Source organism: Hemitrygon akajei, chromosome 20, assembly GCF_048418815.1.
Source record: "Hemitrygon akajei chromosome 20, sHemAka1.3, whole genome shotgun sequence".
Classification (NCBI taxonomy): domain Eukaryota; kingdom Metazoa; phylum Chordata; class Chondrichthyes; order Myliobatiformes; family Dasyatidae; genus Hemitrygon; species Hemitrygon akajei.
The window spans coordinates 4257099-4282758 of record NC_133143.1 but is presented as its reverse complement, the minus strand read 5'-3'; the positions used below and the strand labels follow the sequence as shown (position 1 = coordinate 4282758).

At 44.2% G+C, this 25660-nt stretch overlaps 1 protein-coding gene across 2 annotated transcripts in view; it reads right to left on the bottom strand.

Annotated features, from left to right (window-relative positions):
- The window catches only part of exosc7 (exosome component 7), a 95523-nt gene that overhangs the window by 61793 nt on the left and 8070 nt on the right, over positions 1-25660 (bottom strand). The window contains exons 1-2 of one of the 2 annotated variants that reach the window (XM_073072987.1): positions 24444-24465; positions 9109-9210 (exon numbers count right to left, since the gene is read on the bottom strand). In XM_073072987.1, the coding sequence (XP_072929088.1) occupies positions 9109-9117 (9 nt within the window). In that variant the 5' untranslated portion in view covers positions 9118-9210; positions 24444-24465. Of the gene's footprint in view, positions 1-9108; positions 9211-24443; positions 24466-25660 lie in introns of those variants that run through there. The other variant, XM_073072985.1, reaches the window with a different exon arrangement.

Sequence of the window (25660 nt, the reverse complement as noted above, 5' to 3'; positions counted from 1 at the left end):
AATAAGGGTATGGACTATTTTCTGAACAGGGTGAAAATTCAGAAATCAGAGGTGCAAAGGGATGGGGAGTCCTCATGCAGGATTCCCTGAAGGTTAACTAGCATCTTGAGTCAGCTGAAGGTATATTCAATATTAGCATTCATTTCAAGAGGACTAAAATATAAAATCACGAACGTAATGCTGAGGTTTTAGGGCATTGGTCAGACCTCCTTTTAAGTATTGCGAGCAGCTTTGAGCCCCTTATCTAAGAATGGATGAGCTGGCATCTGAGAAGATCCAGAGAGGTTCACAAGGATGATCCTAGGAATGAAAGAGTTAATGTATGAGCAGCGTTTGATGGCTCTGGGCCTATACTCGCTGGAGTTTAGGGGTTCTCTCATTTAAATCTGTGAATTATTGAAAGGCCTAGATATAGTGGAAGTGGAGACAATGTTTCCTATTGTGAGGGAGTCTACGACTAGAGGGCACAGCTTTAGAATGCAAGGATGTCCCTTTAGAACAGAGATGAAGAGGAATTTCTTTAGCCAGAGCATGGTGAATATGTGGAATTTGTTGCCGCAGACAGTTGCCGAAGCCAATTTGTTGAGTACATTAAAAACAGAGTTTTATAGGTTCTTGGTTAGTAAGCCTGTCTTACTTCAGCATTTGGTAAGTTGATGGAGAAGATCCGAAGAGGTAGGATTTATGAACATTTGGAGAGGTATAATATGATTAGGAATAGTCAGCATGTCTTTGTCAAAGGCAAGTCATGCCTTACGAGCCTGATTGAAATTTTTGAGGATGTGACTGAACACGTTGATGAGAGTAGTAGATGTAGTGTATATGGATTTTAGTAAGGTATTTGATAAGGTACCCCATGCATGGCTTATTGAGAAAGTAAGGAGGCATGGGATCCAAGGGGACATTCCTTTGTGGATCCAGAATTGGTTTGCCTACAGAAGGCAAAGAGTGGTTGTAGACAGATCATATTCTGCATGGTCAGTGACCAGTGGTGTGCCTCAAGGATCTGTACTGGGACCCCTGCTCTTTGTGATTTCTATAAATGACCTGGATGAGGAAGTGGAGGGATGGGTTAGTAAGTTTGCTGATGACACAAAGGTTGGGCGTGTTGTGGATTGTGTGGAGGGCTGTCAGAGGTTACAGCAGGACATTGATAGGATGCAAAACTGGGCTGAGAAGTGGCAGATGGAGTTCAACCCAGATAAGTGTGAAGTGGTTCATTTTGGTAGGTCAAATATGATGGCAGAATATAGTATTAATGGTAAGACCCTTCTCAGTGTGGAGGATCAGAGGGATCTTGGGGTCCAAACCCATAGGACACTCAAAGCAGCTGCGCAGGTTGACTCTGTGGTTAAGAAGGCATACAGTGCATTGGCCTTCATCAACTGTGGGTTTGAGTTCAAGAGCCAAGGAGTAATGTTACAGCTGTTTAGAACCCTAGTCAGACCTCCCCTCATTACAGGAAGGATGTGGAAACTATTGAAAGGATGTTGCCTGGATTGGGGAGCATGCCCTATGAGAATAGGTTGAGTGAACTCAGCCTTTTCTCCTTGGAGCGACGGAGGATGAAAGGTGACCTGATAGAGGTGTATAAGATGATGGGAGGCATTGATCGTGTGGATAGTCTGAGGCTTTTTCTCCACAGCTGAAATGGCTAGCACGAGAGGGCACAGTTTTAGGGTGCTTGGAAGTAGGTACAGAAGAGATGTCAGGGTTAAGATGTTTTTTTTAAATGCAGAGAGTGGTGAGTGCGTGGAATGGGCTACTGGCGGCGGTGGTGGAGGCGGATACGATAGGGTCTTTTAAGAGACTCATGGGTAGGTACATGGAGCTAAGAAAAATAGAGGGCTATGGGTAACCCTGGGTAATTTCTAAAGTAACTACATGTTCGGCACAGCATCATAGGCTGAAGGGCCTGTATTGTGCTGTAGGTTTCCTATGTTACAGGGAGAAAGCAAGAGAGGGTTGAGAAATCTGCTATGATAGAATGGCAGAGCAGGAGTGATCAACAGAATACTCCTGTGTTATGGTCTTATAGTCCCTCTTGAACTGCAGAATGAAGTCTATTGTACAATCCCTCTACATTGAGGTTCCTTTACATTAAGCTGCAATTTCACAAAACACTGGCTGGGCCACGCTTGGATCCATTTTACTCAGTATAGATAGGAAATGATTAAGCTGCACAGGAAATCCACTGGGATGTGGCCTATGAACTGCGCTTAATTTCCTGTAGCAAAGGAGGCCAAGGGTGACATGATGATCATAAACGATAAAGATAGTACAGCTCATCAGAATCTTTTCTGATGGCAGGGTTATCAAAAAAGAGAAAGTATAGGCTTAAGGGGAGAGGAAGGAGAGTTAAGGGGAATCTGAGGAGACAATTTTTACAGAGAGTGGTTTTGATTGCAAGAGACTGTTGGACATTGATAACGTGAGATGCCTGTTTCCCTTGTTTGACGGTAAGGCAGGTGATGCGGCAGCAGCTTGGTCTCAGTTGCTGTAAAGAGTCAGTGCTTGGTTGGCAGCTGGCCTCTCCTGTCGGTGCTGCCCTCCAGCTCTCGACTGGCAGAAGGGCCGGGTGGATCGCTGGGAGGTATACCATCAATTTGCATGGCACTCAGGCACTTGAACTCTTCTTGCGCAACGATGCGTGTGTTTTTATTTCTCTCTCACTATTTTGAATGTATGTTATGTACCTGGGCCACAGACGAATGCTGTCTCATTCAACTGTATCCATGAATGGTTTAAATAATTAACAAACAAGAGAAAAATCTCCAGATGCTGGAAATCCAAGTAACACACATAAAGTGTTGGAGGAACCAGCATTTTGTGTGTAATAATTAAAACTTCATTTGATTTGATCTGGATCTTACTACAAAGGTGGTGGCGAATTGGATACAATCACTACATTTAAAAGAAATTTAGACAGCCACTTAAGTAGACAAGGAACAGATGGATATGGTCCTAATCTCCTTGGACCAAGACCAAGGAGATGGTGGTGGACTTTAGGAGATCTAGGCCTCATATGGAGCCAGTGATCATTAATGGAGAATGTGTGGAGCAGGTTAAGACCTACAAGTATCTGGGAGTACAGTTAGACGAGAAGCTAGACTGGACTGCCAACACAGATGCCTTGTGCAGGAAGGCACAGAGTCGACTGTACTTCCTTAGAAGGTTGGCGTCATTCAATGTCTGTAGTGAGATGCTGAAGATGTTCTATAGGTCAGTTGTGGAGAGCGCCCTCTTCTTTGTGGTGGCGTGTTGGGGAGGAAGCATTAAGAAGAGGGACACCTCACGTCTTAATAAGCTGGTAAGGAAGGCGGGCTCTGTCGTGGGCAAAGTACTGGAGAGTTTAACATCGGTAGCTGAGCGAAGGGCGCTGAGTAGGCTACGGTCAATTATGGATAACTCTGAACATCTTCTACATAGCACCATCCAGAGACAGAGAAGCAGTTTCAGCGACAGGTTACTATCGATGCAATGCTCCTCAGACAGGATGAAGAGGTCAATACTCCCCAATGCCATTAGGCTTTACAATTCTACCGCCAGGACTTAAGAACTTTTTAAAAGCTATTATTAATGCTTTTTGAGATAGTGATTTAGATGCACATCATATTTTTTTACTGAGTTAAGTATTGTATGTAACTAGTTTTGCTACAACAAGTGTATGGGACATTGGAAAAAAGTTGAATTTCCCCATGGGGATGAATAAAGTATCTATCTATCTATCTATCTAATGCAAGCAAATTGGATTAGTGTAGATGCACAAAATAGTCACCATGCATGTGAGCTTAAGAGCCTATTTCTGTAATGTAAAACTCTACAATCTTATTTGGTGGCAACCAAATAAGGGCAGATGAAACTTCAACTTAACAGCTTAGATGAAAGGCCAAACATCTGTTTCAGATGTACTCTAATAAAATTATTTTAAATTTGTTAATCTGCACTGATTACTGCTATATTCTATTAACAATAATGCATTCTCAGCCTACTGTTAAATCTAAGCTTCCGATTCCTAAACTTACAACACACAGGGAAACGTGGAACCTGCGAGCTACATGACAAACCATTTAAAATAACTGCACTAGTTGATAATGTAATTTGACTCAAAAAGTCATGGCAAATGGCTGAAAACATTTTCCTGAAACTGTTAGATGCCCATGACAATTGTGGCTGTTACTGATGGGAAGAACTATATTTTAGCAACTAAAGCATCCCACATCCTTGGCAGTGTATTTTTTATCTTTCTATAAGGAGGAACTACATAAAAACTTTGCATAAATACAGTTAATAATAATTCTCCACAGGTGAACTATGATCCATTAGTGCTGATTAGTCTCACGTTTAAGAATATTTAATGAGGCTTAACAAACTGAATTAAATCAGAGTCACAGAGCACTACAGTGCAGAACAGAAACAGGTCCTTCAGCCCATTTAGTTTGCGCTGAACTATAATTGCAACTGAGTAGGTACCCACATGCGTCAATTATACTGGTATCTAAGAAGAATGTGGTAACTGTCTCAATGACTATTGTCCAGTAGCACTTACATCCATAGTGATGAAGTGCTTTGAGAGGCTAAATGTAATGAAACATATCAACTCCAACCTGAGAAGTGACTTGGATTCATTCCAATTTGCCTACTGGAGCAACAGGTCCACAGCAGATGCCATCTCAATCCTGGAACATCTGGACAGCAAAGATGCATACATCAGGATGTTCTTTATCAACTACAGCTCTCCACACTCCTTTCATCCATATACTTATCCAAATTTCTCTCAAATGTTCAAATCAAATCTACATCCACCACTTCTGCTTACAGTTCATTCCACACTCTCAACACCCTGAGGGAAGTTCCCCCTCATGTTTCTCTGAAATATTTTCACCCTTGACCATGACCTCTCATCCTAGTCCCATGCAACCTCAGTGGAAAAAGCTTGCTTGCATTTAACCTATCTATACCCCTCATAATTTTGTATACTTTTATCAAATCTCCCCATTCTACTGTGCTCTAAGGAATAAAATCTTAACCTATTCAACCTTTCCCTTTATCTCAGGACCTCACGTCCTGGCAACATCCTTGTAAATTTTCACTGTACTCCTTCAATCTTATTAATTTCTTTCCTGCAAGTAGGTAATCAAAACTGCACAAAGTACTCCAAATTGCCTGGAACGCAATGGAGTGAGGATCTTTCCGAGCATCATGTTTGCAAATTGCAGTTGTTGGAGAACAAAATTGAAGATGTGAGGGCAAGATTGTTGTGTCAGATGGAAATGAGAGATTGCTGTGTTCTATATCTGAGTAAGATACAGCTTTCTCCCAGCACTCAGGCTTCCTGATTTACCAAATGGACTGAACTGCTGATTGGGAAAAGGCAAAACATGAAGGTGTGCATTTCATGATAAACTCTTGGTGGTGCTCTGATGTAGCAGTTTTACTATAACCTGTAGGGTGTCCGATTTACTAGGAATGGAACGGGAGGCATTTCTCATCTTAGTAATGTAAGTGGTCTAGTGTGTGAGGACCTCCGGCACATCACTAAGATGAGAAATGCCTCCCGTTCCATACCCAGTAAATCGGATCACTTGGCTGTCCTTCTCCTACCTGCGTACAGGCAGAGACTGAAGAGCAAAAGGCTCCAGAGATTAGGAGGCAGAAGAGTGGCTATGGTGTTGCCTCAAGTCAGTGGTCTTGTTCAAGGACTCATCCGTGGACCTGAATGAATACATCATGGTTGTCATGTTTTAATAAACAGTTGAAGACAAGTGTGTCCCCACAAAATCATTCAGTCTTCCCCACAGAAGCCCTGGATGAACCACAAGATCCTCAATCTGCAGAAAGCCAGATCAGAAGCATTCAAGTGGGTGACCAAAAAAAGTTACAAGAGGTCCAGGTGCAATATCTGGAAAGCCACCTCACAGGCAGAGTGGTAATTCTGAACAAAACTTGAACCAACGAAGGATGCTTGGCAGTTGTGGCAAGGGTTGAATACTATCACCTCTTATAAAGTAAATTCAGCGAAAGATGGAGGACCATCAGAAACTCCCTCACCCCGTTGACCCTGTGATAACAGTTTCTGAGGCTGACACGTGAGCATCGTTTAAAGGTGAACCCATGAAAAGCATTTGGCTCAAATGGGATACCTGACCAAGTACTGAAAAGCCATGTTTGTCAACTGGCTGGAGTGTTCACTGAGATCTTTAACCTCTCACTTCAGCAGTCTGAGGCCCCACCCGCTTCAATTATACTGGTGCCTGAGAAGAACGTGGTAACCTGCCTCAATAACTCATCCAGTAGCACTTACGTCCACAGTGAAGTGTTTTGAGTTTTGTGATGAAACATCAATTACTGCCTGAGAAGCAACTTAGATCCACTCCAATTTGCTTACTGGAGCAAAAGGTCCACAGCAGATGTCATCTCAACCTTGGAACATCTGGATAGCAAAGGTACATACATCAGGATGTTCTTTATCAACTACAGCTCAGCATTCAAAACCATCATCCCCTCAACTAATCAATAAACTCCAAGACCTTGGCCTCATTACCATGTGCAATTGGATCTTTGATTTCCTCACTTGCAGACCCCAGTCAGTTTGGATCTCCTCCATAGTCTGCATCAGCATTGGTGCACAAGGCCATGTGCTTAATCCCTGCCCTACTCACTTTATACTTAAGACTGTGTGGCTGAGCACAGCTCCCATGCCATATTCAAGTTTGCTGACAACACCACTGATGTTGGACAAATCACAGGTGGTGATGAATCAGCATACAAAGGGAGATTGAAAATCTGGCTGAGAGGTGCCTTAACAATAACCTCTTACTCAACATCAGCAAGACCAAGGAGCTGATTATTGACTTCAGGAGAAGAAAACCAAAGGTCCACAAGATAGTCTTCATTGGAGGATCAGAGGTGGAGAGCGTGGAGAGCGTCAGCAGCGTCAGTGTTAATATTTCAGAGGACCTGTACTGGGCCCAATTAGTACAATTACCAAAAAAGCACAACAGCACCTCTACTCCCTTTGGGGTTTGCAAAGAATCGACAAGATATCTAAAACTGACAAACTGTGTGTGTAGTGGAGAGCATATTGACTAGCTGTATCATAGACTGGTATGGAAACACCAATGCCATTAAACAGAATATCCTACAAAAGTAGTGGATATGGCCCAATCCACTGTGGGTAAAGCCCTCCCTACCACTGAGCACATCTACATGAAACATTGAAGCAAGAAAGCTGCAACCATCATCAGGGACCCCCATCACCCAGGACATGCTCTCTTCTCACTGCAATCATTAGGATGGTAGTACAGGAGCCTCAGGACTCACATCGTCAGGTTCAGTAGCAGTTATTACTCCTCAACCATCAGGCTCTTGAATCAAAATGGATAACCACTCAACTTCACTTACCACATCACTGAAACATTCCCACAGCCTATGAACTTACTTTCAAGGATTCCATTCCATATTCCAAATATTTATTGCTAGTTTATTCATTATTATTTCTTTCTTTTCATATCTGCAGTTTGTTATCTTTTGCACACTGGTTGAATAACCAAGTTGGTGTCATTTTTCATTGAATCTATTACAGTTATTATTCTATTATGGATTTATTGACTATGTCCACAAGAAAATGAATATCAGGGTTGTATATAGTGACATTTATGTACTTTGATAATGAATTTATTTTGAACCAATATCTTATACAACTTCAACATAAAATCCCAACTCCTGCACTCAGCAGTTTGATTACAAAGGCCAATGTGCCAAAAGCTCTCTTTATGACACTATCCTCCTGTGATGCCACTTTCAAGGAATGATGGATCGATATTCCTCTGATTAACTGCTCACCTCAGTGCTCTAGTGATCAATATTTAAGTCCTGTCCTGATTTGTTCTCCCCAAGTGCACATCACACTTGTCTACATTACAGTCCATCTGCCATTTTAGAGCTCATTTTTCCAACAGGTCAACATCCTGTTACAAGCTTTGATAGCCTTCCTTGCTGTCTTCTACGGCCCCTATATTGGTGTCATCCACAAATTTGCAGATCTAGTTTACCACACTATCGTCCAGATCATTGATATACATGACAAACAACAAAGGACCCAGCCTCCAGTCAGAGAGGCAACCATCTAACCATCTCTGGTTTCTCCCACAAAGCCTTTGTTGAATCCAATTTACTAACACGTCTTGAATGCCAAGCGACTGAACCTTCTGAACCAGCCTACTATGCAAGGCCTTGCTAAAGTTCATGTAGACAACGTCAACTGCCTTTCCTTCATCAACCTTCCCGGTAACGTCAAAAACTCCAAGAATGGATAGACATGAACTACCATGCACAAAGCCATATTGACCATCTCTAATTAGGCTCAGCCTATACAGATACTTATATATTTGGTTCATTGGAATACTTTCCAGTAATTATCCACTACTGACAACAGACTCACAGGCCTATAATCTCCCGGCTTATTCTTAAGTCTTTCTTGAACAATGGAACAATATCAGCTATGCTGCAGTCCTCAAGCACTTCCACCATGGATAAAGATGTTTTAAAACCTCTAATACAGGTGTTCTTAACCTGGGGTCTATGGACCCTTTGCTAAACGGTACTGATCCATGGCATAAAAAGGGCTTGGAACCTCTGATCTAATAGCACTCCTGCAATTTCTGCACTGGTCTCCCATACATCTTGTCAGGACCTAAGGATTTGCCTCAAGACAACAATCACCTACACCACTGTAATCCGTATATGATCCATGGTCCATAACTTCAGTGCTGTTTTGTCTTAGTTCTACAGACTATGATCTTCTCCTGAGTAAATATAGATGCGAAATATCCAATTAAGATCTACTCATCTCTTTTAGCTGCATATATAGATGACCATGCTGATTTCCAAGAGGACCAATCTTGTCTCTTGTTATCCTTTTGTTCTTAATATATCTGTAGAAGTACTTTGGAGCCTCCTTGTTCTTGTCTGCTAGGACAACTTTATGCTTTTTAAGCCTCACGATTCCCCTCTTAAGTGATTTTTGCACTTCTTATACTAAGTATTGCAATAGATGACTCTAATGCGACAGTCATTAGAATAAAGATAGCAAAATGGGGTCCTTACAATTTTCATTCTAGCAGACCCACTTGTGTTCGACACCACATCTGTTTCTACTTCTATGTGCCTGTAATCTTCACAACCACGTCCATCAATTCGCAGATCATCCTGAAAAATGAAAACAAAGAAAACGAATTTTAAACATCAATTTATAACTTAAAAACAGAACAATATACAAGGCAGCAACTGCAACAATACAACAGCAGAAGGAAACAGTCAAGCCAGGAAAATGACATACAATTTTGCCGAAGTGTAATTATGTATTGTGTTCCAACAAGTTTGGACATTTCTTGTAGGAACAATAAGATATAGAACGTAGAAATTCACAGCACATTACAAGCCCTTCCGCCCACAATGTTGTGCCGACCATGTAACCCACACTCAGCACATAACAAAGAACTAGAAATAATTTAGTAAACAACTGAAAGTATGAAAAAACTGTTGCATGAAAGACCAGGTGATTGAAAAGTTCAGGCTCCTGAAACACCGAACTACTGGCCTGTAATTCCCTGGTTTATCCTTGCAGCCCTTCTTAAATAAAGTTAGCCACTCCCCAGTCTAACACTTCCTCACTGTTCACAAATGATGATAAAAATACATTTGCCAGGGCCCAGCAATTTCTTCCCTAGCTTTCCACAACGTCCTAGGATACTCTTGGGCTACGTCCACACTACTGAAGCTTTTTTTCTTCGTTTTGACCATCCGTCCACACTGAAACGGCGTTTTCCTCCCCCGAAAACACTTTTCTAAAATGCCCTCCAGAGTGTGTAAATTTGAAAACACCGATTGGGCAGAGCAGTGTGGATGGGGTAACTGTCATGACATGCCGGAACAGATGGTGGCAGCAGCGCGGCATTTCATTGTTTTCTTGAACGGAATCCCCCACACAATCTAATAATATCACAACAGACGGCAATGAGACTGAAGTCAGAAGAGTTAGAAATGTACTCACCAAATACTCTGACCCATAACTTACTGAATAAATAAGTATCAAACACGAAGAAATCTGCAGATGCTGGAAATTGAAGCAACACACACACAAAATGCTGGTGGAACACAGCAGGCCAGGCAGCATCTATAGGGAGAAGCAATGTCGACGTTTCGGGCCGAGACCCTTCGTCAGGACTAACTGAAGAAAGATAGTAAGAGATTTAAAAGTAGGAGGGCGAGTGGGAAATGCGAAATGACAGGAGAAGACCGGAGGGGGTGGGGTGAAGCTGAGAGCTGGAAAGATGATAGGCAAAAGGGATACAGAGCTGGAGAAGGGAAAGGATGAAAAATCTGTTGCATGAAAGACCAGGTGATTGAAAAGTTTGAAAAGGTAAAGGATCATGGGACGGGAGGCCTAGGGAGAAAGAAAGGTGGAGGGGAGCACCAGAGGGAGATGGAGAACAGGCAGAGTGATGGGCAGAGAGAGAGAAAAAAAGAGGGGGAAAAAAACTAAATATATCAGGGATGGGGTAAGAAAGGGAGGAGGGGCATTAATGGAAATTAGAGAAGTCAATGTTCATGCCATCAGGTTGAAGGCTACCCAGCTGGTATACAAGTTATCGTACTGCGTCCGGTGCTCCCGGTGTGGCCTTTTATATATTGGTGAACCTGACACAGACTGGGAGACCATTTTGCTGAACACCTACGCTCTGTCCGCCAGAGAAAGCAGGATCTCCCTGTGGCCAAACATTTTAATTCCACGTCCCATTCCCATATGTCTATCCATTGCCTCCTCTACTGTCAAGATGAAGCCACACTCAGGTTGGAGGAACAACACCTTATATACCGGCTGGGTAGCCTCCAACCTGATGGCATGAACATTGACTTCTCTAACTTCCATTAATGCCCTTCCTCCCCTTCTTACCCCATCCCTGATATATTTAGGTTCTCCCCCCCACCCCTTATCGCTCTCTGCTCATCACTCTGCCTGTTCTCCATCTCCCTCTGGTGTTCCCCTCCCCCTTTCTTTCTCCTGAGGCCGCCCGTCCCATGATCCTTTCCCTTCTCCAGCTCTGTATCACTTTCGCCAATCACCTTTCCAGCTCTCAGCTTCATCCCACCCTCTCCAGTCTTCTATCATTTCGCATTTCCCCCTCCCCCTCCTACTTTTAAATCTCTATCTTGCTTTTCAGTTAGTCCTGACGAAGGGTCTTGGCCTGAAACGTCAACAGTGCTTCTTCCTATAGATGCTGCCTGGCCTGCTGCGTTCCACGAATATTTTGTGTGTGTTGAAAAAATAAGTACACTCACTTTGCCCTGTTCTCTGTCCTTGCTTGTATGAAGGTGGTTTATCTATTTATGCAAATACTTCTCAGACAATAAATGTGTTACAGCCTAATGTAACATTGGAAATTCAAGGTAACACTGATGCAAACATGTTTTATACATTTAACAAGGTGCTTTACTAATGCAACAGAGTTAGTTAGTTTTTCAATGTTTGTTGTCAGCTGGGTCATACTGTCCGTGAACTCCCTGTCGGTTGCCTCCACATGCTCCAGTATTTTTTTTAAGTTTTAAGTCCTCCTGCGTGAGAGCCAACAGCTGTCTGTCATTTAGCAATTTCCTTTTAAGTTTTTCTAGTCTGTAACTGCACAAACGCACACTTTCACGGTGAGATTTGACACCAAACATGTCGCTTGTTTTCTGTAGATGTGTCCTGCGCGTGCCCAGTAGGAGGAGATTCGCCCAAATACCCGTTTTAATGTGGACAGAGGTATTTTCGAAAAACGCTTGGTGTGGATGCCTATTGTTTTTACGCAAAGCCGTCATTTTCAAAATTATCCGGTCTAGTGTGGATGTAGCCTTGGTCAGAGAGCAGGGATTTTTCTGTCTGTATGTTGCTTTAAATCTGCCAGTATCAGCTCTTTTGTAATGTTAATATGCTGAGTACATCCTGATTCGCTTCCTCACTTCCGTAACTTTCTTCGTGGTGAATTCACATGAGAAATATTAATTTAAGACTCCTTCCATTACCAACGGTTCCAGACAGGATTGGTAATGGTAAGTGTATGGTGAGCACAACACTTTACAGAGCAGACGACCCGGGTTCAATTTCCACCACTGCCTGCAAGTTCGTACGTTCTCCCTGTGACTGCGTGGATTTCTTCCAGGTTCTCCTGTTTCCAGTGCGTCGATAGTTGGTTATTGCAAATTGTCCCATGATTAGGCTCGAATTAAATTGGGAGATTGCTGAGCGGTGTGGCTCAAAGGGCCTATTCTGCTCTGAATCTCAATAAATAATGTTGTTTCCACATATACTGAGGTATAGTGAAAAACCTGCTTTGCAGATCATTCATACAGATAAAATTATTACAACACTGCACTGGAGTAAGCACAAGACAACACAATAACCGTTACAATAAAGTTACTAAGTAAGTGCAATGCAGGCAGACAATATTCACCAAGATTTACCAGGATGCTGCCTGGAATGCAGAGCATGTCTTACAAGGATAGGTTGAACAAGGTAGGTCTTTCCTCTCTATTCCAAAGGACGATGAAAGGCAACTTGATAGAGGTGTATCAGATAAGAGGCATAGATTGAGTGGATGCAACCATATCAAGTCAAGTCAAGTCAACTTTTATTGTCATTTCGACCATAACTGCTGGTACAGTGCATAGTAAAAATGAGACAACGTTTTTCAGGACCATGGTTTACATGACACAGTACAAAAAACTAGAGTGAACTATGTAATAAAAAAGACACAGAAAGCTATACTAGACTAGTATACTAGACCTACACTGGACTGCATAAAGTGCACAGAAACAGTGCAGGCATTACAATAAATAATAAACAGGACAGTAGGGTAAGGTGTCAGTCCAGGCTCTGGGTATTGAGGAGTCTGATATTGGGGGAAGAAACTGTTACATAGTCTGGTCGTGAGAGCCCGAATGCTTCGGAGCCTTTTCCCAGACGGTAGCAGGGAGAAGAGATTGTATGAGGGGTGCATGGGGTCCTTCATAATGCTGTTTCCTTTGCGGATGCAGCGTGCAGTGTAAATGTTCGTGATGGTGGGAAGAGAGACTCCGATGATCTTCTCAGCTGACCTTACTATCCGCTGCAGGGTCTTGCGATCCGAGATGGTGCAATTTCCGAACCAGGCAGTGATGCAGCTGCTCAGGATGCTCTCAATACAACCCCTGTAGAATGTGATGAGGATGGGGGGGTGGGAGATGGACTTTCCTCAGCCTTCGTAGAAAGTAGAGACGCTGCTGGGCTTTTTTTGCTATGGAGCTGGTGTTGAGGGACCAGGTAAGATTCGTCGTCAGGTGAACACCAAGGAATTTGGTGCTCTTTATGATCTCTACCGAGGAGCTGTCGATGTTCAGCGGGGAGTGGTCACTCCGTGCTTTCCTGAAGTCAACAACCATCTCTTTTGTTTTCTTCACATTAAGAGACAGGTTGTTGGCTCTGCACCAGTCCGTTAGCCGCTGCACCTCCTCTCTGTAAGCTGACTTGTCGTTCTTGCTGATGAGACCCACCACAGTCGTGTCATCAGCGAACTTGATGATATGGTTTGAGCTGTGTGTTGCAGCACAGTCGTGGGTCAGCAGAGTGAACAGCAGTGGACTGAGCACGCAGCCCTGGGGGGGCCCCCGTGCTCAGTGTGATGGTGTTGGAGATGCTGCCTTCGATCCGACCTGACTGAGGTCTCCCAGTCAGGAAGTCTAGGATCCAGTTGCAGAGGGAGGTGTTCAGGCCCAGTAGGCTCAGTTTTCCAGTCAGTTTCTGAGGGATGATTGTGTTGAATGCTGAACTGAAGTCTATGAACAGCATCCGAACGTATGTGTCTTTTTTATCCAGGTGGGTTAGGGCCCGGTGGAGAGTGATGGCAATGGCGTTGTCTGTGGAGCGGTTGGGACGGTACGCAAACTGCAGGGGGTCCAGTGAAGGGGGCAGCAAGGTCTTGATATGCCTCATGACGAGCCTCTCGAAACACTTCATGATGATGGATGTAAGTGCAACGTGATGGTAGTCATTTAGGCGGGACACTGAAGACTTCTTCGGCACGGGGACGATGGTGGCGGCCTTGAAGCACGTTGGAACGGTGACGCTGCTCAGGGAGATGTTGAAGATGTCAGTGAGAACATCTGCTAGCTGGTCTGCACATCCTCTGAGCACTCTACCAGGGATGTTGTCTGGTCCAGCAGCCTTCCGTGGGTTGACCCTGCACAGGGTTCTTCTCACGTCGGCCACGGAGAGACACAGCACCTGGTCATTCCTAGGAGGGGTGGACTTCCTTGCCGCCACGTCATTTTCTGCCTCAAACCAGGCGTAGAAGCTATTCAGCACATTTGGGAGGGAAGCATCACTTGCACAGTCAGGTGATGTTGTCCTGTAATTGGTGATGTCCTGGATGCCCTTCCACATGCGCCGCGTGTCGCCGCTGTCCTGGAAGTAACTGTGGATTAGCTGGGCATGTGCACACTTTGCCCCTCTGATGGCCCGAGACGGTTTGGCCCTTGCTGTTGTTAAAGCTGCCTTGTTGCCTGCTCTGAAGGCGGAGTCATGGGTCCTCAGCAGCGCACGCACCTCCGCGGTCATCCATGGCTTCTGGTTAGTGTGTGTAGTGCTGGTCTTGGACACAGTAACGTCGTCGATGCACTTGCTGATGTAGCTGGTCACTGATGCTGTGTACTCCTCTAAGTTGGTAGAGTCGCCACTGGTTGCAGCCTCCCTGAACATGTGCCAGTCAGTGTGCTCAAAACAGTCTTGAAGAGCAGAGATGGCTCCTGCTGGCCAGGTTTTCACCTGCTTCAGAACTGGTCTGGAGCGCCTGACGAGCGGTCTGTATGCTGGGATTAGCATAACAGAGATGTGGTCTGAGTAACTGAGGTGGGGGCGGGGCTCTGTCTGGTACGCGTTGGGAATGTTTGTGTAAACCAGGTCCAATGCATTCTCCCCCCTCGTTGCAAAGTCCACATAGTGATGGAATTTGGGGAGCACTGACTTAAGGTTCGTGTGGATAAAATCACCAGCGACAATAAACAGACCATCAGGGTGTGCGTTCTGCAGTTCACTAATAGCCCCGTACAGTTCACAGAGTGCCTCCTTAGCATTAGCGCTGGGGGGAATGTAGACACCGAATATAAGGACAGAGGTGAATTCCTGTGCCAAATAAAATGGTGTGCATCGAACTGCCACAAACTCCACTAACGATGAGCAGTGTCTGGAAACCAGCACAGAGTTCTTACACCATTCCGTGTGGATATAAACACAGACACCGCCACCGCGGACCTTACCGGAGACAGCTGCATCTCTGTCCGAACGAAACAAAGCTAGCCCGTCTAGCTGGATGTCACCGTCCAAAATCCCATCAGTGAGCCATGTCTCTGTGAAGACAAACGCGCAGCAAACTCTGTATTCCTGCCGAGTATTACGTTGGAGTTGGATGTAGTCCATTTTATTGTCCAGGGAGCAGACATTGGAGAGCAGAATGGACGGGAGAGCCGGCCGGCCAGGGTTTGCTTTTAGCCTGGCATGGACCCCTGCCCGTTTGTCTCGCTTCTGCTTCCTCGTACATCGCTTTCGACGTCTCCATCTCTGGCTACCAGCATCAGGCAAGTCCGAGGATTGTAGGCCCGTTCCCCTCAGCAAGCCGACGTCGCGTAATTCAGCCAGCAGATCTTTGTGGAGGTTTGTTTTGGGCGATCTCTGTATTGTTGTAGTATCTGGCGATGGTAGATAGCCGCTCTGTTATCCATGTGCCCTAATCGAAAATTGTGTATCAAACTTGAAATAGAAAATGAAATTAAAGTAACACCAGGTCTGAAAGGCCGCTGCTGCCGTGCCACGCTGCCTCACTTTAAGACATCAGAGCAGGATTTGGCCATTTGGCCCATCAAGTGTTCTGAGATTCAATCACAGCTGATCCTTTCCACTCCTCAGCCCCACTCCCCATAACCTTTGACGTCACATCCAATCAAGAACTGATCAAGCCCTGCCTTAAATACACCCAATGACACGGCTTTAGACCACCTGGACAACACAAATGCCTATGTCAGAATGCTGTTCATCAACCATAGCTCAGCATATAATACCGTCATTCCCACAATCCTGATTGAGAAGTTACAGAACCTGGGCCTCTGTACCTCCCTCTGCAATTGGATCCTGACTTCCTAACCGGAAGACCACAATCCATGCCGATTGGTGATAACATATTCTCCTCGCTGACAATCAACACTGGCGCACCTCAGGGGTGTGTGCTCAGCCCACTGCTCTACTCTCCATATACACATGACTGTGTGGCTAGGCAGAGCTCAAACACCATCTACAAATTTGCTTACGATACAACCATTGTTGGTAGAATCTCAGGTGGTGATGAGAGGGCGTACAGGAGTGAGATATGCCAACTAGTGGAGTAGTGTCACAGCAACGACCTGGCACTCAACGTCAGTAAGACGAAAGAGCTGATTGTGGACTTCAGGAAGGGTAAGATGAAGGAACACATACCAATCCTCAGAGGGATCAGAAGTGGAGAGAATAAGCAGCTTCAAGTTCCTGGGTGCCAAGATCTCAACATATCGATGTAGTTATAAAGAAGGCAAGACAGCAGCTATATTTCATTAGGAGTTTGAAGACATTTGGTGTGTCAACAAATACACTCAAAAACTTCTATAGTTGTACCGTGGAAAGCATTCTGACAGGCTGCATCACTGTCTGGTATGGAGGGGCTACTGCACAGGACCGAAAGAAGCTGCAGAAGGTTGTAAATCTAGTCAGTTCCATCTTGGGTACTAGTCTATGAAGTACCCAGGACATCTTCAGGGAGCAGTGTCTCAGAAAGGCAGCGTCCATTATCATGCCCTTTTCTCACTGTTACCATCAGGTAGGAGTTACATTTTTTCAAAGTCTATTCAATATATGTAAACTGCAATTGATTTACTTGTTTATTACTATTATTATATTTATTTATTTTTCCTCTTCTAGATTACATATTGCATTGAACTTCTATTGGTAAGTTAACAAATTTCACATCATATGCTAGTGATAACAAACCTGATTCTGATTTGACCTCCACAGTTGCCTGTGGTAATATATTCCACAAATTCACCACCCTCTGGCTAAAGAATTTTCTCTGCATTTGTTTTACCTAGACTCCCCACTTTGGGAAACACCTTTTCCACATCTACGCTGTATATTTCAATGAGATCCCACCTCATCCTTCTAAATTCCAGTGAGTACAGACTCAGAGCTATCAAATCTTCTTTCTATGATAAATCTTCCATTTCTAGAATCATCCTTGTGAACCTCCTCTGAACCCTCACCAATGCCAGCACATCTTTTCTTAGATGAGGAGCCCAAAACTGTTTGCAATACTCAAGGTGATGTCTCACTACAGGTCAACCTTCTATAATCTGGCACCATTGGGACTGAGGAGTGCTGGATTAGTGAATATGCCAAATTACAGAAGGATCTCATTAAGCAATAACTAACCGCCTCATCATACCTCTAAAATATCACATAAATCAGTACAAGTTAAATAATAATGAAACAGAAATATTAAAAGAGTAGCAAGTGAAATTTTAATAAAGTAATATTCTGTACAGGCACAGATAAAATAAAGGGTACGGGTAAATGTAAAGGAAATAACTTATACAGAACAGTAGAGCACTTCCGCTACTGCAGTGAGACGTTTAATATTCCTTCAGACAAAGTTACATGTTTGCAACTGTGGGGTTGTCAGAATCATTAACATCTTCATCTTGAAAAATGAGTGAAGCATCAGGAACTTGTGCTGAAACTGGCACAACAGTTTCTTCAAAAACTGTTGGTGTTGGTAGCAGCGCTTCTGAGTAAGCAGAAGTCAGAGAAAGGAAGTCTTCTATACGCCACAATTCACGCGACCGCCAGGCGGCCGGGGATTCAGTGCTGGGCTCTTCCCTCTTCACTCGCAGTTACTGAGGGAATCCTTGTTAGTTTTTTTCCTCTGCTTAGTAATATGCTTAAATTCAGCGATTGCCACGTCTGACCTGAGGTCATAGGCAGAAGAGAATGGAACACCAGCCAGGTTACGCCAGAGGGCAGTGCGCGACTGCTGGCAGGCGGGCAAGGCGGTGGACCGGCCCAGCGCGCACCAGTTCCCCCGCTGCTGGCGAGTGAGACAGGCAAAAGCCAGGCAGCTGCGCCTCACACAAATGATATTCATGCAGGAATCGCCTGTCTGTGCTAACACGTGAACAGATCCAGTGCAACTAAAACAATGCGCAGCAGATTGGTACGGTGGCCCAGGAAATTTGAAATTACAGTTGTGCGGAAAATTTGAAATCAGTGCCAGATTATCGAAGGAACCGGATTACAGGTAGTCAGATTAGTGAAGGTCAACTGTAGTACCTTTTAAAGCCTCAAGATCACATCCCTGCTCTAGACATCTTGAAATGAATGCTAACATTGCATTTGCCTTCCTCACCTCTGACTCAACCTGCAAGTTAACTTTTAAGGTGTTCTGCACAAGCACTCCCGAAGTCCCTTTGGACTTTTCTCCCTGTTTAAAAAAAATAGCCTGCACATTTACTTTACTACCCAAGTGCATGACCATGGATTTTTCCAACTTGTACTTCATTTGCCACTCCCTAGCCCATTCTCCAAATCTGTGCAAATCCTTCTGCAGCCTAACCATTTTCTCCACCAATCTTTGTATCTTCCGCAAACTTGGCAACAAAGCCATCTATTCCATCATCTAAATCACAGATATACAGTTGGCCCTCCTTATCCACAAGAGATTAGTTCCGGAACCCCCTCATGGATACCAAAAAAACCGCAGATGCTCTAGTCCTTTATTTAACCTGTTTTAGTGTGGACTTTAGGACCCAGCGGAACCCCGGACCTTATTTAACCTCTCTCAGAGCGGTGGTCTTTAGGACCCAGCGGAACCCCGGACCTTATTTAACCTCTCTCAGAGCGGTGGTCTTTAGGACCCAGCGGAACCCCGGACCTTATTTAACCTCTCTCAGAGCGGTGGTCTTTAGGACCCAGCGGAACCCCGGACCTTATTTAACCTCTCTCAGAGCTGTGGTCTTTAGGACCCAGCGGAACCCCGGACCTTATTTAACCTCTCTCAGAGCGGTGGTCTTTAGGACCCAGCGGAACCCCGGACCTTATTTAACCTCTCTCAGAGCGGTGGTCTTTAGGACCCAGCGGAACCCCGGACCTTATTTAACCTCTCTCAGAGCGGTGGTCTTTAGGACCCAGCGGAACCCCGGACCTTATTTAACCTCTCTCAGAGCGGTGGTCTTTAGGACCCAGCGGAACCCCGGACCTTATTTAACCTCTCTCAGAGCGGTGGTCTTTAGGACCTGGCGCAGCTCTGAATCCACGGTGTTTCTGTTCACGAAAATAATCATGATCACGATTGAAAATAAAGAGGAAATAATAAAGCAATCAGAAAGAGGTAAAACACCATCGGTCATTGGAAAAGCGTTAGGCTACAGCCGGTCAACGATCAGAACAATTTTAAAGGATAAAGTGAGAAAGGCCCTGCCCCGATGAAAGCTACAATTATTACTAAGCAACGCAGTGGTTTAATTATTGAAACACATAAATTTCTTAAGTGTTTTATATGCATAGAAAGTTAAAATATATACTATTTTCTAAGACAAATGTTTGACTAACTAATGCTAAATAATACTGGATGTAGCTGCTCTGACTTAGTTAGTAAGAGAACTTCTGATTTTTTTTGATCCCGATCCACGATAACCTACACACATCCTCCCGTATACTTTAAATCATCTCTAGATTACATAATACTTAATACAATGTAAATGCTATGTAAATAGTTGTTATACTGCATTGTTTAGGGAACAATGACAAGAAAAAAAGTCTGTACATGCTTGAACAACAAGTGCTGGAAGAGCACTTCCAGGTTTTCTCGATTCACGGTTGGCTGAATTTGCGCATGTGGAACTCGCGGATAAGGAGGGTCGACCGTACAGCATAAAAAGCTGTCCCAACACTGACCCCTGCAGAACACCAGTAGTCACTGACAGTCAACCAGAAAAGGATCCTTTTATTCCCACTCACTGCCTCCTACCAACCAACCAACCACTACTCTAACCATGCCAATAACTTTCCTGTAATGTCATGGGCACCTTGTCAAAGGCCTTCTGAAAGTCCAAATATACATCCACTGCATCCCTTTATCTATCCTACTTGTAATCTCCTCAAAGAATTCCAACAGGTTTGTCAGGCAAGATTTTTCCCTTAAGAAACCATGCTGACTTTGTCCTGTCTTGTCCTGTGTCACCAAGTACTCCATTTCCTAATCCTAACAATTTATTTCAACATTTTCCCAACCTCTGTGGTCAAGCTAAATGGTCTATATTTTTCTTCCAGCTGCCTTCCTCCTTTCTTAAAAAGTGGAGTGACATTTGCAATTTTCTCTGATTCAGTGAGTTTTGCTACTGCTACCTCTTTCAGAACACTCGGACGCAGTTCACCTGGCCTGGTCACATGCTCAGGTCTTTCAGCTTTTTGAGCATCTTTTCCCTTGTAATGGTAACTTCTCTTCCCTCACACCCTTCAACATCTGGCACACTGCTAGTGTCTTCCACAGGGAAAACCGAAACAGAATACTCATTTAGTTCATCTGCCATCTCCTCATCCATTAATATTTCTCTGGCCTCATTTTCTAGTGGTCCTATATCCACTGCCATCTCACTTTTTTTTTTACATAATTGAAAAAGCTTTTACTGTCCACTTTGATATCTGGATAGCCAGGTACTTTTTCCCCAGGTGGAAATGGCTTATACAATGGGGCATAATTTTAAGGGTTGATTGCTGGAAAGTACGGGGGATGTCAAAGGTGAGTAGATTGACTTATATATTTACACAGAGTGCTGATTTTCATGAAATGCCATGGAGTGGTGGTCCAGGCAAATTATGGATATTTAAGAAAACTCTTAGCTAGCACATGGATGATAGAAAAAAAACAGAGAAATATGTAGGAGGGAAGGGTTAGATTGCTCTCAGAGGAGGTTAAAGGGTTGGCATAACATTGTGGACTGAAGGGCCTGTACTTTGCTTTAATGTTATATGTTTTAATATGGTGGAAGGTCACAATAAGGAATGACCACACTGATCCCCTTCTCTCCCTTATTATTCCTTTACTACTATACCCATTAAATCTTTAATGATTTTTCTTGAAAACATCTCAATATTAGTGATTATTCTCTGCACTGACATCCCATTAGGCTGCATTAACAGACCTCTATTCTACTTTCTGTACTGTCAGGCCAGATTCTGTTCAAACTCCATTTACGAGTTTGCGGATAATACCAGTGTATCTCGAATAATGATGAACCAGGGTACAGAAAGGAGAGAGAGCCTAGTGACAACGCCTTGGCAACAACCTTTCTTCAATGTCAGCAAAACAAAATTGCTGGTCATTGACTTCAGGAACAGCACACGCTCCTGTTTACATCAATGGTGCCAAGGCCAAAGGGATTGAGAGTTTCAAGTTCCTAGGAGTAATCATCTCCAATAGCCTGGCCTGGTCCTACCAGATAGTTTCCACGGCCAAGGAAGCTAATCAGTGCCTCTACTTGCTCAGGAGACTCCATGATGAGCTGAATGACTTTGTAAGAGAAAATGAAACTATACCTGAGTGAATCCCCACAGCATCTTGCAACCCTGTGCTCTCTGTCTTGGAGGTCAGGATCAATATATCCTTCAAGAAAGTGAACACTCACAAGGCATCAGGACCGATGGTGTACCAGGTAGGTTACTGAAAATCTGTGCTGGACAACTGGTTGGAGTGTTCCTTCAATCTCTCACTGCTTTAGTCAGATGTTCACAGCTGCTTCAAAAAAGTATCAGTAATACCAGTGGACCAAGAAGAGCAGAGTGAGCTTCCTCAAAGCCCAGCACCACTCACATTTACTGTGATGAAGTGCTTTGAGAGATTGGTCATGGCCAGAGTAAACTCCTGACTGAGTAAAGACCTGAACTTGCTGCAATTTGCCTACTGCCACAACAGCTGCACAGTTCATGCAATCTCACTGGCTCTCCATAACAGCAAACCTGGACAAACAGTCAGGCTGCTGTTCAGTGATTACAGCTTGGCATTCAACACCAACATCCCCACAGCTTCAAAATCTGGGCCTCTGTACCCCCTTTTGCAACTGCTTTCCAAGATCAAAAAACCAGAATCAGTGTGGATCAACAATAATATATTCTCCTCTGATAATCTGCACAGGCACTCCTCGAATGTAAGCTCTCCTCACTGCTCTACTCTCATAACTGCGTGGCTGGGCGCAGTTCAAATGCCATCTATAAATTCACCGATACAATAACTGTGTTTGGCAGAATCTCAGATGGCCAGAGGTGTACGGAAGCAAGACACATCAACTGGTTGAATGGTGTCACAACAACACCCTTGTACTCACCATAGGCAAGATGAAGGAATTCATTGTGGACTTTAGGATGAGGAAGTTGAGTACACACACCAGTCCTCACAGAGAACAGAATTGGAAAGTGTGAGAAACTCCAAGTTCCTGGGCATCAACATTTCAGGAGATCTATTCTGGTCTCAATACATTGATGTAATCATGAAGAACCCAAGTCAGATTGTCCATAATGCATAACAGGATGTTTAGTGACCTCCTCTTCACCACTAACTCAAGAGTCTGAGTTGTAGCCGAGGACAGGTCTACAGCCTAACATCATTAGGAGTTTAAGGAGATTTGGTATGTCACCAAAGACTGTAAAAAAAAAGTCATCAGATGTATGGTGGAAAACATTCTAACTGGTTGCATCACCACATGGCATGGAAGCTCCAATGTCCAGGATCCAAAGAGGGTGTAGAAGATTGTTGACTTAGCCAGCTCCAGCAAAGTCACACTTCTCCCCATTATCGAGGACATCTTCAAAAGGTGGTGCTTCAAGAAGGAATCATCCATCATTACACACCATCATCCAGGACATGACTTCTTCACATTACTACCATTGTAGAGCAGGTACAGGAGCCCAAAGACCCACATTCAATGTTTTGGGAACTGCTTCTTCCCCTTAGCTAGCAGATTGCTGAAGAGTCCATGAACATTACATCTCTACTCCTCTTTTGCACTTTTTATTTATATACTTTTAGTAACTAATACTACATCAAGGCAAAGCTGGTATCAGCCCCAGGGTACTGAAGGCCTGTATGAGTTCGCTGTCTGGTATTTTGCAGCACCTTTACAATCTGAATCTGTCAGGAAAAGATACCAGTGCTACGGAAGACTTCCTGCTTGGTCCCTATACCCAAAGGGCGACTCTATCTGAACTTAATGACTACAGAACAATTACCCTCACATCTCATGTGATGAAGCTGCTGGAGATACTGGTCCTGACTTACCCTGGACCGCAGCTGAGATCATCATTGGACCCTCTACAGTTTGCCTACCAACCTCAGGTGTGAGTGGATGATGCCATCATCTACCTGTTGCAGAGAGCTCACTGCCAGCTGGATGATGCTGGTGGCATTGTGAGCATCACACTTTTTGATTTCTCAAACGCCTTCAATACAATCCAGACACTTCTTCTGAGCGAGAAGCTGCAAAGGATGGGAGTAGACAGGTCTACTATCTCCTGGATTACTGACTACCTGACATATAGACCCCAATTTGCACAACTGGGTAGCTCTTTGTCTGAGGCAGTGGTGAGTGGCACTGGAGCGCCACAAGGGACTATCCTGTCTCCATTTCCGTTCACACTGTACACCTCAGACTTTCAGTATAACAGAGTCTTTTCACTTGCAGAAGTTCTCTGATGACGCTGTGCTGGTTAGGTGTATAAGAGATGAGCAGGAGTTGGGAGTAGAGGACTAGTGGACAAGTTTGTGGAGTGGTGTGGGAAGAATCACCTGCTCCTGAATGTGGCCAAAATCATGGAGATAGTGATTTACTTTAGGAGTAAGAGAATGTGACACGTCCTGTATACATTCTGGGAGAAGTTATGATGGAGGAGTACAAATACTTGGGTGTTCACCTTGACAACAGACTTGACTAGAAAACTAACACCACAGCTGGTCACAAGAAGGGGTCTGCAGACTATTTTCTAAGGAAGCTGAGATCCTTCAATGTTTGCAGCAGAATTATGGAGATCTTTTACCAGTCGAGTGTAGTCTTCAGGTTTATGTTGGGGGAGCAGCATTGGTGCTGGTGATGCAAAAAGCCTAAATAAACTCAAAAAGGCTGGACGCATCCTTGGCGACAACCCAGACTCTTTTAAGTTACTGGTGAAGAGGAGGTCACTAAATAAACTTATCCAATCTGGCACATCCTCTACATGACCAACTGAATAAGCAGCGAAGCTCCCTTTCGAACACTTATTCATCTCCTCTGTCAAAAGGATCGTTACAGAAAATCTTTCTTACCAAATGTGTGTGGCCAAGTGGCTAGAGCGTTGGTTTAGTGATCTGAAGGTCGCCAGTTCGAGCCTCAGCTGAGGCAGCACGTTGTGTCCTTGAGCAAGGCTCTTAACCACACATTGCTCTGCAATGACACCGGTGCCAAGCTGTCTCGGCCTAGTGCCCTTCCCTTGGACAACATCGGTGACGTGGAGAGGGGAGACTTGCAGCTTGGGCAACTGCCGGTCTTCCATACAACCCTGCCCAAGACTCCGTCAATATCAAAATTGATGGACAGCCAAAGAAGAAGAATACAACAGTTCATCTCTGTGCAACAGGAGAAAACACATCATAGTACAATAGTCTCTGCTTTATAATTTTGTACATAATTGCACATTAATACATTATTGTGCATATTATTATTAGTTAAATGCACACTACTAAGTGCATTTTTAAATGTTGCTATTGTAAAAAAAGAATTTCCCACTCGGAATCAATATAGTACTTGTTATTATTGTCTTGAACTGTTCTGTTGTCACAAAAAAATTTTACATCTGACATTGATAATAAACATGATTCTGGATTTAGGATACCGCCTTTGAACCACACCAATTTTTTATCAATGCACCACAGAAAGCATCTGCTCTGCCTAAGACCACAAGAAACTGCAGAATTGTAGAGGAAACACGTTTCCGGCCGAGACCCTTTGTCAGGACTAAAGAAGGAGGGGGCAGGGGCCCTATAAAGAAGGTAGGGGGAGGGTGGAAAACCCATCAGAGGAAAGATCAAGGGGTGGGGGAGGGGATAGGCAGGAGAGGTGAAGAAGGAATCTAAGGGGAAAGCACTATGGGTAGTAGAAGAAGGCAGAGTCATGAGATGTGATAGGCAGAGTGGGATGGGGGAAGGGAGAGGAAGGGAATTACCAGAAGTTGGAGAATTCGATGTTCATACCAAGGGGCTGGAGACTACCCAGACAGTAGATGAGATGTTGTTCCTCCATCATGGCAGTATAGGAGGCCATGTATGGACATATCCGAATGGGAATGTGGAGAGTTGAAGTGAGTGGCAACCGGGAGATCCTGTCTGTTGTGGTAGGTGCTCGACGAAGCGGTCCCCCAATCTGCGTCGGGTCTCGCCGATGTAGAGGAAGTCGCACCAGGAGCACCGGATGCAATAAATTACCCCAACAGACTCACAAGTGAAGTGTTGCCTCACCTGGAAGGACTGTTTGGGGCCCTGAATGG